The sequence below is a fragment of the Ascaphus truei genome, chromosome 13 (genome assembly GCF_040206685.1).
Source record: "Ascaphus truei isolate aAscTru1 chromosome 13, aAscTru1.hap1, whole genome shotgun sequence".
NCBI classification, from domain to species: Eukaryota; Metazoa; Chordata; class Amphibia; order Anura; family Ascaphidae; genus Ascaphus; species Ascaphus truei.
In genome coordinates this window covers 20,217,808-20,230,460 of record NC_134495.1, presented here as the reverse complement: position 1 = coordinate 20,230,460, position 12,653 = coordinate 20,217,808, and the positions used below count along the sequence as shown (strand labels likewise).

General features: G+C 48.2%; 1 protein-coding gene across 1 annotated transcript; it reads left to right on the top strand.

The window, feature by feature from the left end:
• Nucleotides 1–805: 805 nt before the first annotated feature.
• Nucleotides 806–11,854, top strand: SLC8B1 (solute carrier family 8 member B1). Its single transcript, XM_075568820.1, has 15 exons — nt 806–964; nt 1,650–1,802; nt 2,278–2,330; nt 3,561–3,617; nt 4,906–5,012; nt 5,277–5,444; nt 5,763–5,870; nt 6,041–6,097; nt 6,278–6,408; nt 6,951–7,092; nt 7,495–7,616; nt 7,832–7,985; nt 8,104–8,184; nt 8,305–8,369; nt 11,003–11,854. The coding sequence occupies exons 1-15, from the start codon at nt 836–838 to the stop codon at nt 11,198–11,200; spliced, it is 1,725 nt and encodes a 574-aa protein (XP_075424935.1). The 5' UTR covers nt 806–835; the 3' UTR covers nt 11,201–11,854.
• Nucleotides 11,855–12,653: the final 799 nt, after the last annotated feature.

Below are 12,653 nucleotides of genomic sequence, written 5' to 3'. Positions count from 1 at the left end.
TGCTTTACTGTGGAGGGTTTTAGTCACTTTTTTTACCCACCATAACCTTAATAGTTATATATATATATATATATATATATATATATATATATATATATATATATATATATATATATATATATATATATATATATATATATATATATATATATATATATATATATATATATATATATATAACCAGGGACTGCTGCTTTAAATCTCAATACATAGAACATGGAAACGGTGCATTTGAATGAATGGTTAAGAGCTGCTGGTTTACAGTGTGCATGTGTGACACTGCAGATGTCACTTCTACAGGGGGGGGGGTGTGTGTGGCAGGCTTCCTGCCCGACTTCTTTTTTTTCTTACTTCCTCCTTTTTCTTACAGGACTCGTATCTCTGCACCAGGAAAGGAAGATATTTGGCGAGAGAAAGGGGAGGAAGAGAGACAGTTAGATAGAGTGAGTTAGAGAAAGGGGGGGGGGGCAGTGATAGGAAGGAAGGAAGAAAGGGGGGGAGGGGTGTGTGGCAGAGAGAGTGGTTGAGACTAGAGATAGATAGTGTATGTAATAGAGAATGTCCTAGATTAGGGAGAGAGCGAGTGGAGCAGAAGACTAAGAAAAAGGTAAGCGAGGGATTGAGCAGTGTGCAAGGAGAGAGCGGTGTAGAGAGAAGGATAGAGAAAATAAACCGTGAATGAAAGGGGAACAGGAGGGGAGAAGTGGGAAGAAAGAGTGGGGAAGGAAGAGTAGAGACTGAGGGACAGTAGAAGAGTTATTGGGGGGGGGGGTAATTTGGGGGAGGAGATGAGGCTCTGAGATTGATTTGCAGGGGGGGGGGGGGAGAGAGCAGAATGCTGCTGGCCAGTGCACCGTGGCTGGTGGCTGTATCTGTGAGCCAAGGAGCCAACACATCTACCCTGACCCCGGGACCCTTATCCTCGGAGAGATACAGCAATGGCACTACAGGGGCAGAGACTGACGTGAGTATGACGGGGAGTGTCACGTGATTAACAAAGGGGACAGATTCACTGATAACCCCTTGAGGGCCAGAGCGGTGTCTGCAGTGCATTGCTCTTTGGCTTTGTGATGCTCTGCAGATGCTCCTTGCAGCACAGGTGCTAGTATAAGTTATTGGGGTCAGCGGCCTCTTCTTCTTATGCCATAACAGGGTGTCTGTGGGATTTCCTGAGGGTGTGGAAGGTGAAGCAGGAGTTGCCTATGGAAGACAACCTATTATTGTAAAACACCTATATATAGTAATCAATATACAATAATCTAAGTAATAAACAAAATAATCATGAACATTTGCATTTAGAAAAGAGAAAATTGTGTTTAAAAATAAAGTGTAGGTTGAAATCCCCCCTATTGATTGTGGCTGAATAGAACATTGTAAGAGCTGCATTGGTAGTTGATTAGGGTGAACCCATGGCAACTGTTGGAATGTTCTATTTTGGGACGTTCCATGGGGTAGGCACCGGTAGTGTCAAAACGCTTAAGGCCTGTGAACTTTGCAGAATAGAGCATTCTGATTGGTTAGTGTCAGGTCTCTGCAGAATAGAGCATTCTGATTGGTTAGTGTCAGGTCCCTGCAGAATAGAGCATTCTGATTGGTTAGTGTTGGGTCCCTGCTCTGTCTCACCATTGATGTTTCTATTTCCCACGCAGTGTCGGGAAGTGGGGAAGTTGAACGCCTCGCTGCGCTGTGGCTTCGTCAGGAGTACCCCGGACTGCAGTGACGCTGACGGATACTTCAGCTACCTGGAGGGGGCGGTCTGCACCTTCCCTCCCAACCTATTCCCTCTGGCCGTCCTATTGTATGTAGGTAGCTCTGGAGGAATTAAGAGGGGGATAGAGGGTGGCGGTACTGTGAGTGTGCAGCAGGAAGGACTGTGAGTGTGCAGCAGGAAGGAGAAAGTACTGGAATACCGCAGGGTGGAGGTGCAAGTCCTGGAATAGAGGGTAATGCAGGACAAGGATGGAGGTGTGTGTGAGTACTGGAATAGCAGAGCGAGATGTCGAGAGAGGTGCTGTGGGGGAGTACTGGAATAGCAGAGAATATGCCAGGCAAGCTGCTAAACCAGGGGATTTGTGCTAGGTGAGTACTGGAATAGTAGAGCAGGATTGAGATGTAGTGACAAGCTGTATGTGGGGTCTGCAGGTTAGTACATGGGCACACTGATTAGCAGGTGGACTGTGTGTTCAGGTTGGAGTGCAGTGTATGTGGGGGGTGCAGACAAGCTCTGGAATAGCAGAGCAGTGCTACAGATAACCCTCTAACTCTCTCCTCTTGCAGGGCCTGTGGCTCCTCTACCTCTTCGCCATTCTCGCAGTGACCGCAGAGAAGTTGTGAGTACAAGCTGCAGCTCATTTATCTCTCCTAGCATGTATGGCGCTGTACCCATCGCAAATGGTACAGCTCAACCACAAGAGCTTACCGTCTAAAAGGAAGTGAGACACACAGGCAGCGACTGAAGAGGTAGTCCTCTGTCTGCCATCACTGTCACCTTGCTGGGGAAGGGACAAGCGTCATAGTTCCATTCCGTTTTTGTGTCGCTATGTCACCCTGTGACAGGGCTCTTCAGCGAGTTCTCCATAGGGGCCAGATCAGAAACAAATATGAGGAGTAGAAGGCTTATTGTAATGTCATGTCAGATGCATGTAAATACTGTTATAAATGCTTGCAATAATCATTTGCCACATCTATACCATGTACACAGTGTGCACATTATCTTAAAGAACAACTTCCCTTTGAAAATAAGATTTCCCCCAATGTGGGAAGCAGAGGGGTCTCCGTAGCTAACCATGATCATTTTAGCTCTGGGGACCTCCTGCTCCCCAAGATACCCACAGCACCTTTCAAACAGGTAAGTATCTCAATCCTGTTTAAACCGCCATATTGCGTGCCCAGCCGGGGCTGATACCGGCAGTCATTTCAGATGTAAGTATCTCGGGGTGCAAGGGGTCCCCGGAGCTAATATGAAAGCGGTTGGGCTCCAGAGACCCCCTGCTTCCCACCTAAGGTATAAAAAAAAAATAAAAAAAAACCCAAGCAGAAATGCCACAAACAAGTGCGTTTTAGTGTGAAAAAATTTCACTTGGCTGCATAAAGTGCTTATTATATATCAGCCGATCAGGACGATTTTGGCCAAAGTTCCCCTTTGCAATCCATGGGAAATGATTGAGAATAAACCCCTCTGCAACTAGTATGAAATTAGCATGAGCAGAGTCTCTAGGGGCCACAGAAAGGCCCTTCACGGGGTGCCAGTTGAAGAGCCATGTCCTATGGTACGAGGGACAGATGTGATGGGTTGCAGGTGAAGAAGTCTCCAGCACTAGGAAGCTGCTTCGCAGCATATAGGCTGGGGGTCAAAGTGTCATTCTAGAACCGTGCCATGTTGGGGGTCAGACTCTGGGAACAAGTCCCCCTTACCGGGGTATTCACCCCCAGGTTTTTACTATAGTATGAAACAAATCTGTAGTAAGTTTTATGTTTTCATTGTCAAACGTAAGCATTTTGCCTGACCAGTCAGTAAGCAGTGTCTCTCTGGTGTGAAATCCTCCCGTTTCCTCTTTCAGCTTCTGTCCCAATTTATCAGCTATATCCCGCAGTCTGAGACTGTCACACAATGTCGCTGTATCCTTTACTAATATGGAGAGCAGGGGCAGCTGCGTGTGTTGTTGGGTGCAATGTAAGGTTATGGTGTGGTGACAGCTGGGTGTGGTGGGTGAAGGGTAAGATTAAGGTGCAGTGGCAGAGCTGTGTGTGGGGTGGGTGCAGGCCAGGATTAAGGTGCAGCTGTGTGTATGATAGGAGCAAGGCATGATTAAGGTGCTGTGTGTGTGTGGTGGGTGCAGGGCATGATTAAGGTGCAGCGGCAGCTGTGTGTGATGGGGAGCAAGGCACAATTAAGTTGCTGTGGCATCTGGGTGGGGTGGGGCAGTTGTGGGTGTGGTGGTTGCAGGGCAAGATTAATGTGCAGTGGCAGCTGTGTGTGTGATGGGTCAGTGGCGTGTGCGGTGTGTCAGTGGCAGGTGTGTGTGTTTGTGTGTGTGTGTGGGGGGGGAGGCGGCAGTGGCAGCTGTGTGTGTGTGTGTGGTGCGGCAGTGGCAGCAATGTATGTGTGGGGTGCGGCAGTGGCAGCTGTGTGTGCGGGGGGGGGGAGGCGGCAGTGGCGTGTGTGTGTATGTGTAGGGTGTGGCAGTGGCAGCTATGTATGTGTGGGGTGCGGCAGTGGCAGCTGTGGGTGTGGTAGGTGCAGGGCAAGACTAAGGTGCCGTGTCAGCAGCTGTGTGTAAGGGGGTCCCTGCAGGAATAGCAGCGCGTGATGCAGATAATGACAGGTGCAGAAGCAGAGGGATGGGGAAGGTTGGGTCTTTAGTAAGGATGGACACTTTTTTTTTTTTTTCGCGGGTTCGAACTTTGTGTCCAGCGTTTGGAATTAGGAGTCAAACGTCGGAATGAACTATCAAATTGGAGCACAATTCAGAAAAAAAAACCACGCGAGGCTTCTCGTCGTATTCATTTACATTGTTGTTGTCAACTTTTTTGTGTGATTTTATAAACTGGTCTAACTTTTTTGGGGGTAAATAATCAAACTTTTTGGAGAAGTTCGAAGCTTGAAAAAGTTTACTCAAATGTTTTAATGACATTTTTTTTCACAATCACAAATCTGAAAGCAATCGAGATCCAGCAGAACCAAAACACAAAAATATTTCTGAACCATAATACGAGTAAATGTGTCCACCCTGAGGGGCTTAATTGTGTATCCGACAAAGAGGCCAATTTTGGAAGAAATTCCCCATTGACTTCAATGGCAAATTTCATCCCAATTGGCCGCTCCGACTGATATAGAATAAGCCCCCAAGTCTTTAGTGGAATAGCACAGTGCTGCAGTATGACCTTCCTTGACCTTTAACTGCATGGCGTCACCTTCCTGGCGTTTGGGAACGGTGCCCCCGATGTGTTCAGTGCCGTGGCTGCTTTCTCTGACTCCAGGACCGCCGGGCTGGCTATCGGAGCGCTCTTCGGTATGTCTGGGACATAGATTATGATGTGTATTTGTGTGTGTGTGTATATATAATATAGTCATGGTAAAGAAGACTTATGAGCACCTTCACATTTCAGACAGGTCTCCAAACCTGCTTAACCCCATAATCGCACAGCATACAGTGCTTCCACTGTAGCTAAGGATTCTGGGTAATCTGTGTCACTTTTTGCTTCTTTGAGTGCATAAGGCAGGTGGGCCACCTGTGCACATGCACTGAGTGTATATGACGTGTCCCTTGTCCCAGGCGCGGGGATATTTGTCACCATGGTAGTGGCCGGGGGGATCTCACTAGTGAAGCCGTTCACCGCCGCGTCTCGCCCCTTCCTGAGGGACATCGTGTTTTATATGGCTGCCGTCTTCCTCACCTTCTACGTGCTGTACCGAGGCTCCGTGCGCCTGCCAGAGGCCCTGGGTGAGTTGGTGTCACTCCTTCACCTGGCTCTCCCTCTGTCCTCGGTGTGTCGCTCTCGGTTGTCTGTCTTTGTCCTCTGTTGACTGACTCTCCTTCCACTGGCCACTTTTAGCTCCTCACTCTCCATCTTTCTATCTTGCTCTTTCTTTGCTTCTGCCCCTCTTCTCACACTTTATTTTTTCCTAATTTACTCTTTCTACAATAACTTACTTTCCTCACTCTTCTCCCTCTCTTCCTTTCCCTCTTTCTCTCTCTCTCCTTCTCTCTTTCTTCTTTCTTCTTCTCTCTCTAACATTCAGTTATGTTGTCTCCCCACAGTGTATTTACTGCTATACCTCTTTTACGTCCTGGTGGTCGTCCTCTCCACCTGGATCTACAAGAGAAGACGCAGCCGGCTCCACTCTCTCCAGAACACACAGGGACCAGGTGAGGTCTCAACCGAGGGTTGACGCTCGTCTCCATTTGGGGCATTAAAATAATGGCTGAGATAACCCACCAATCAGAATACTTCATTCCGCTAAACTCAGACTATTGGCTTCAGAAATGAAGTTAGGACAGACTGTCACATTGTCCTTCCTCTTGTCATTGTTTGTCAGAGCTCCTGGCAGAGTCAGAAGATGCCGATGTGCCCACCCCTCACAGCTCTGAGTATGGTACGATATTGGACTGTCTTCTGCCCAGTGGCATCGCCTTGTGACCCTCCGGCTGTGTGATCCCCTTCACTGTTGATGGGACCCCAAAGCCAGGGAGTCGCACACAGAGGTTGGCACAGGGAGAGGTGCCCAGGGGATTCTGTCATAAGGGGACATGTTTAACTTTTTACACCCCTCAAGGTGAGGAGTACCAGCCCCTGTTACCCCTGCAGCGCAGCACCTGGCAGATCCTGTGGGGGGCGCTGAATCCAGTAGATCACAGGAAGTGGAGACAGAAGCCCTGGCACTGGAGGGTCTTCAAAGTGATAAAGGTGAGAGGGAAGGGGGGAGAAGTGTGAGAGGGGGCAGGTAGAGGGGAAGAGTTGAAACGGGGAGAGGAACTGTGGGGGAGAGTGGGAAAGGGAAGAGGGTGGTTCGAATCTGTTAGAATCTCTGCATTATAGAGGACTATGTTCTACAATTCTAGGCTCAGGAAACGGGTCTCGGTGTCCTGTGTATATGGAGCAATGCTCTGCAGGCTTCGGTGACCTGGCTACACGGAGCAATGCTCTGCAGGTCTGTGCCCTGGCTATACAAAACAATGCTCTGCAGGTCTTGGTGTCCCAGGTATACGGAGCAATATCTGCAGGTCTTGGTGTCCTGGGTATATGGACCAATGCTCTGCAGGTTTTGGTGTCCTGGGTATACGGAGCAATGCTCTGCAGGTCTTGGTGTCCTGGGTATACGGAGCAATGCTCTGCGGGTCTTGGTGTCCTGGGTATACGGAGCAATGCTCTGCTGGTCTTGGTGTCCTGGGTACACGGAGCAATGCTCTGCGGGTCCCGTAGTGATGCCCTCTGCTGCTTGTCCTCAGTTCCCCGTGGAGATGCTGCTCCTCCTCTCTGTTCCCGTTGTGGACCCTGATAGAGAGGACCGGAACTGGCAGAGACCTCTCAACTGCCTTCACCTCATTACCAGCCCCCTCCTCTGCATACTCACCCTGAAGGCTGGGGAATGTAAGTGCCACCAGGGGGGGTGGGCAGCTGCTCTGCCAGGGGGCATCTAACATATCACTCTCCATTAAATCTCCTTCCTACACTCCCCATTTGGCCCCAAATGCTCTGCGGGTCCAATAGTGATCACCTTCTTAATCTTGGCAGCAAAAGAGTTAAAAGTTCAGGAAACCTTTTTGGGAAACATGTACCCATGGGGTATACATTTATTATTATCTGCTCGAATTGCCATAATAGTATTCTAGGGACATTTCTAGGGCAATAAGGCACTTGTGTATTGGGGTGTTATTTTTTTTAGGATGTTCTGCCCCTGAGATAACAAGGCTTTGTGTAGGGTTTCTGTTCCACTTTTGTGGTCCCTAAATTCCATGCTATACTCCCTGCCCCCCCCCCCCCCCCCCCCAGACGGTCTGTACAAGATTCAGGGAGTGCTGCCAGTCTGGGCCTTGCTGCTGCTTATTGGGACTCCGCTGGCGGTCATCGTATTCTTCACCACGAGGAACGAGGATCCCCCAAAATACCACTGGGTAAGACCCTCCAGAGACACCCTTTGTGTGACCCTCAGATGCCACCCTGTGTGTGTGACCCCCAGATGCCACCCTGTGTGTGACCCTCCGATGCCACCCTGTGTGTATGTTTGACCCCCCCCTCCCTCTCTCTCTAAATATTGCTGGGAACCCCATAAAGAATTCATTGTGTGTGAGCCCCCCTGTTTTTGAAGGTGTACCCCTCTCCTCCACAGCTCTTCTCTTTCCTGGGGTTCCTGGTGAGCGCTCTGTGGATCAGCGCAGCGGCCACCGAAGTCGTTAACCTGCTGCGCACATTTGGCGTCATCTTCCGGCTCAGTAACACGGTCCTGGGACTGACGCTGCTTGCCTGGGGGAACAGCATTGGGGGTGAGTGACACCGTGCCTGCATTGCCAGATCTGTGCCGGAGCCCTGCAGAGCGTCGCTTTGCCCTGGGGGGCTCTGCAGAGCATCACTCAGTATTTTTGGTCCTCCTTCTGCTGACAGATTTCGTCTCGGACCTCACGCTCGCCCGGCAGGGGTACCCCCGCATGGCCTATTCTGCTTGCTTTGGGGGCATTATCTTCAGTATCCTTTTTGTATGGCTTTCTTTAGGGGATAGTTAACCGCAGTAGCAACCCCTATTCAAAGAGTAACCCGTTAGTAGAGTGCTGGGACTGGTGTGTGCTTTTCCTGATGTGACACCAGATATGCTGGTCGGAGTGGGACTGGGGTGCATCCTACAGATGGGACCCACACAGACAGAGCTACAGGTGAGAGACCCCGTGTGTGAGCTCAGTGCTCCTTCTGCATGTCAGGGTGGTATGGGACATTCTCTATATAATATGACTGACCCCAACATAATATGTATGTATATCTTTATGTAGCGCCATCCAGGTACACAGCACGTCACAGCAGTAATACACGTGACATAATAATATAACACATAATGGGAATAAGCGCTTCAGGCGTGGAAGTAACAGTAGGAAAGGGTGTCCCTGCCCAGAAGAGCTTACAGTATGTGACCTACACTATGGACCTTAGTCTGAAGAGGCTGTTCGGGACCCTATATGATGCGAGAAGCACATATGGTGACACACCTTTCCACTATATCTAACAGTTTAGACCGGACATCACTATTTCTACACACACTGTCACAACGTTTAAGCCCTGGTTGGTTTTTGTTCCTCAGATGAGTCTGTTGGTCTTTGGGTGTCTGATAGTGTCACAGGCTGACTGATTTTGTGTGTGTGTGTGTGTGTGTGTGTCAGTCAAACAACGTTCGCCAGAGTTTTACAGGGGGATTCATGTCTTGGAAGATGACTTTATAGCATAACCTGCTCACATTGCCTTCTCTTGTAGGCATTTCATGGCTTGGGTGAATGTCCCTGAGGCACTGAATGTTATTCCCAAGCACATGTCATTTGTTTGTTCAATGATCTCCCCATTCAGGCAGAACTGGTATTGGTTGGCTCATAGTCCTTTTTTTTTTATTTATTTTTTTTAACTGGAAAACCATAATTTTGGTCTCTGATTTGTTTATGTTTAGGCTATACAAGTTACAGTAGTTTCCCAATATGTTTAGGCTTTGCTCTGTTGGGGACAAGAGCACTGGGTCATCAGCATAGAGCAGGCAACTAACCTTTCCATCTCCAAGCATTGATCCAGACAGGGGCTGGTCATTCCCCCAAAGTGAATGCCGGGTCATTCATGTAGATGTTAAATAGAATGTTGGACTGCAGCAGCATCCCTGTCTCGCTCCCTGTCTCGCTCCCTGTCTCGCTCCCTGTCTCGCTCCCTGTCTCGCTCCCTGTCTCGCTCTCTGTCTCGCTCTCTGTCTCGCTCTCTGTCTCGCTCTCTGTCTCGCTCTCTGTCTCGCTCTCTGTCTCGCTCCCTGTCTCGCTCCGTCTCACTCCCTGCTCCAATTGGAAAGGGACTGTACTCATATTATTTATTTTCATACTACACCCTGTCTAAAAGTATGTTCCTTTTAATTATGGTGTATACCTCACACCCCCACCCTCTCCTTTTCTGGACCCTATGTACATCCATATCTATTACAGTGTGTGGAGTATATATGTGGTCGGTTGTTCTATGGTTGGGGAGAAGTCCTAGTTGGCTCCTCTGTGTGATCTTTTTGTCCCTAATTAATGTCTGGATCCTCCTATTTAAATGCTGCAAAACAATTTACCTAGGCGGCTGCTTAACCAGATTCCTCGGAAGCTGTTTGGGTGCTGGCGGTTTCCATCTTTATATATAGGGATGATCAGGCCACCTTACCCTGCTTTGGGGGATTGGTCAGATATGAGTATCAGATTAACCCGTTTTACCATTGCTTCTCTGTAGTGTGAAAGTGCTGTATTTGACCATGTTATTGTGTCTAACCCACTGTCCTTGAGTGACTGTATCTGATTCAATTGCTCCTTTAGCTCTGTCAGTGAGATTGGTGTGTTGAGTGGCCTCTGGTAGTCTTTAATTGCTCGTTGACACCTACCATTTGGTCTGGTGTCAATTGCTCCACTTTCCTGGCCTTGTAGAGCATGGAGATGATGTTTCCAGATGTGCTCGCTAGCTGTAGGTCCCCTGGTTTATGTATGGCCTTCCATTTGCTCCAGAAGGTGTTAGATGACGGGACTTCTCCAATTTCCTGTAGTTTTTGTGTTTGATTGTTTTGTCATTGATCTGAATCTCTTCGGGTTTCCTTTAGATTTAACAGTTTCCCTAGTTCAGTGTGAAGAGATTTACATGCGGAGTCAAGCCAAATATTCTGGGGATTCTTGTGTTTGCCCTGTGTCGTGTGTCTGTGTGTGTGTGTGTGTGTTGGCAGCATTTGTTACAATGCTTGTGATGAGAGGCCTGCTGGATCCCCTCCGAGTTCTGTCTCTATTCCCTTAGTATGAAACATTGAAGTTTGCTTTGTATCTCACCCCTGTTGAGGACGTCCCCATACTGAGCTCTGCTGAGATGTCCATTTGTACCTGGGTGGGAGGCTGTGCAAGATTTGTGGTGTCACTGTCCTTTCTAGTGCTGATCTCTCTTTCTCATTTTTTCTTTCTCTCTCTTTCTCTCTTTCATTTTTTTTCTCTCTTTCTTTCTCATTTTTTTTCTCTTTCTTTCTCATTTTTTTTTCTCTCTTTTTCATTTTTTCTCTCTCTCTCGCATTTCAGTATTGCCAAAGCGTGAATAGGGGGTAGGGTATAATGATTGCACGGTATATGGGTAACAGTTTCACACAGGGATGTGGGGGTTAGTGGACGTCTCTCAGCTTGTGGCAGGTGCTGATATAGTGTGCAGCCAGTTCTGCTGTGGTTTCATCTTCTCCCAGGAGGATCGCTATTTTTTGGTTCTCCTTTTATATTATCTCTCTCGCTCACTCTTTTTACCCCTCTCTCTCTCCTCCCCACAGCTGGAGTCGGGTGGTCTGCTGGTATGGATCTTGGCGGGCGGACTGGGCCTGAGCCTGGTATTCTCTCTGCTATCTGTGCCCGCTCAATGCTTTCACCTACGCCGCGGGTACGGGGTCACCCTGCTGATTCTCTACGCTCTCTTCCTAACCGTGGCCCTACTCACTGAATTTGGGGTAATCAAACTGGCAGCGTCCTGACACTGCAGGGGGGGCCTTCGTGGGGGGGAGCACCCAGAAAATGCCACCCTAGCAGCTGGCACCCTCCTTTAACCTCTCACCCCCCACCCTTTCACTGCTGGAAGGGCCAGCAACGCATTGGTACCCGGCAGTGCAGGGGTTAACCTGTGGATGGCTGCATGACGTTCTCTCAGGGTCGACTCTTCGTTATAAAGTACAAATTGCACCTTCCACATGTTATTCATGAAAACGGACAATCGGCCTCTTGGAAAATGTATTCCTTTTAAATAGCGCATTATACGTTGTCCCTTTTTAACACCCTATCCTATAAACGACATCGTTATTTCAAACGGTTTCTGCCAATGAAAAGGGAGAGAGGAGAACTAAAGGCATATTGTTTTTTTGGTTTTTTTTTTAAACGTGCCACTTTCAAATCGGGTGTCCTATAGGTAAGAATTACATTAGAAAGCATTTTTTAAAAAAGGCCCTTTTGTGGTGACTTTAGCAAAGTTGTTTTTGTTTTTTTAAATCAAACCAAATAATTTTGGTGTTGCTGATTTGCAGCCATAATTCTGTGGTGTCAAGTACTAGGGCACTTTTATACTGAAGGCTATTTATTCTCATTTATTGTTAATGCAAAGATCCATAGAAGTGTGAGAATAGATCATTTTATATGTAAATTGTGTTTTTTTTTTTTTTTTTTAATAAATATGTTTCAAGTCTTTACAAACGAGTGAATGACCAGGATACATTTAATAGGCCAAAACCATGTTATTTGGGCCTACAAATAATGACAAGTGTAAGTAGGGTGACCAGATTTACCAAAGTAAAAATCGGGACACATTAAAAAAAATATTTTATAAAACAAATGACAGCTCTAACTGCACCCCAGCCCCCCCTCTCTGTCCCCCCTTCTCTCACACACACACATCATTCTCTCTTTCAACCCCATCCCTCCATTCTCGTTCCACCCGTCCCATTCTTTCTCCATTCTCTGTCTTTCTCCCCCATTCTGTGTCTCTCTCTTCCTCCCCCCCCCCCCATTCATTGTCTGTGTGTGTCTCTCTGTGTGTCTCTCTGTCTCCTCTCTCCATGCTGCTGTGTCTGTCTCCGTATAGAGAAAGTGAGTGAGTGTGTCCACCCCCATTCTGGACCATACCTGCATGGGTGGGGGGGGAAGCCATCTTCAGCCCTGACAGCAGACACCAGAAGTTCCCACTGACTCTTCTGGGTCTCTCTGCTGCCCCCCCCCCCCCCGCTCTGATGGCCAAAACGGGGACATTTTAAATTATGACAGGTAGCTGGGACAGACATTACAAAAAACCCAGGATATCTGGTCACCCTACGCTTGGGCAGTAGCAGCATCACCAGAGGAGAAGACGACACAGAGTTGAGACTGGGCCCGGGAGTGGGCAGTGAGAACGCTAGGTCTGCAGCTAGGATTTCCACAAGAGGGCATGAACATACGATGGCT

Excerpts from the sequence above, each read along its gene's own strand:
- SLC8B1 (XM_075568820.1), top strand. The coding sequence starts at position 836 with ATGCTGCTGGCCAGTGCACCGTGGCTGGTGGCTGTATCTGTGAGCCAA. Across the intron at positions 965-1,649 it reads CTACAGGGGCAGAGACTGAC|TGTCGGGAAGTGGGGAAGTT; the intron begins GTGAGTATGACG and ends TTTCCCACGCAG. Across the intron at positions 7,617-7,831 it reads ATCCCCCAAAATACCACTGG|CTCTTCTCTTTCCTGGGGTT; the intron begins GTAAGACCCTCC and ends TCTCCTCCACAG.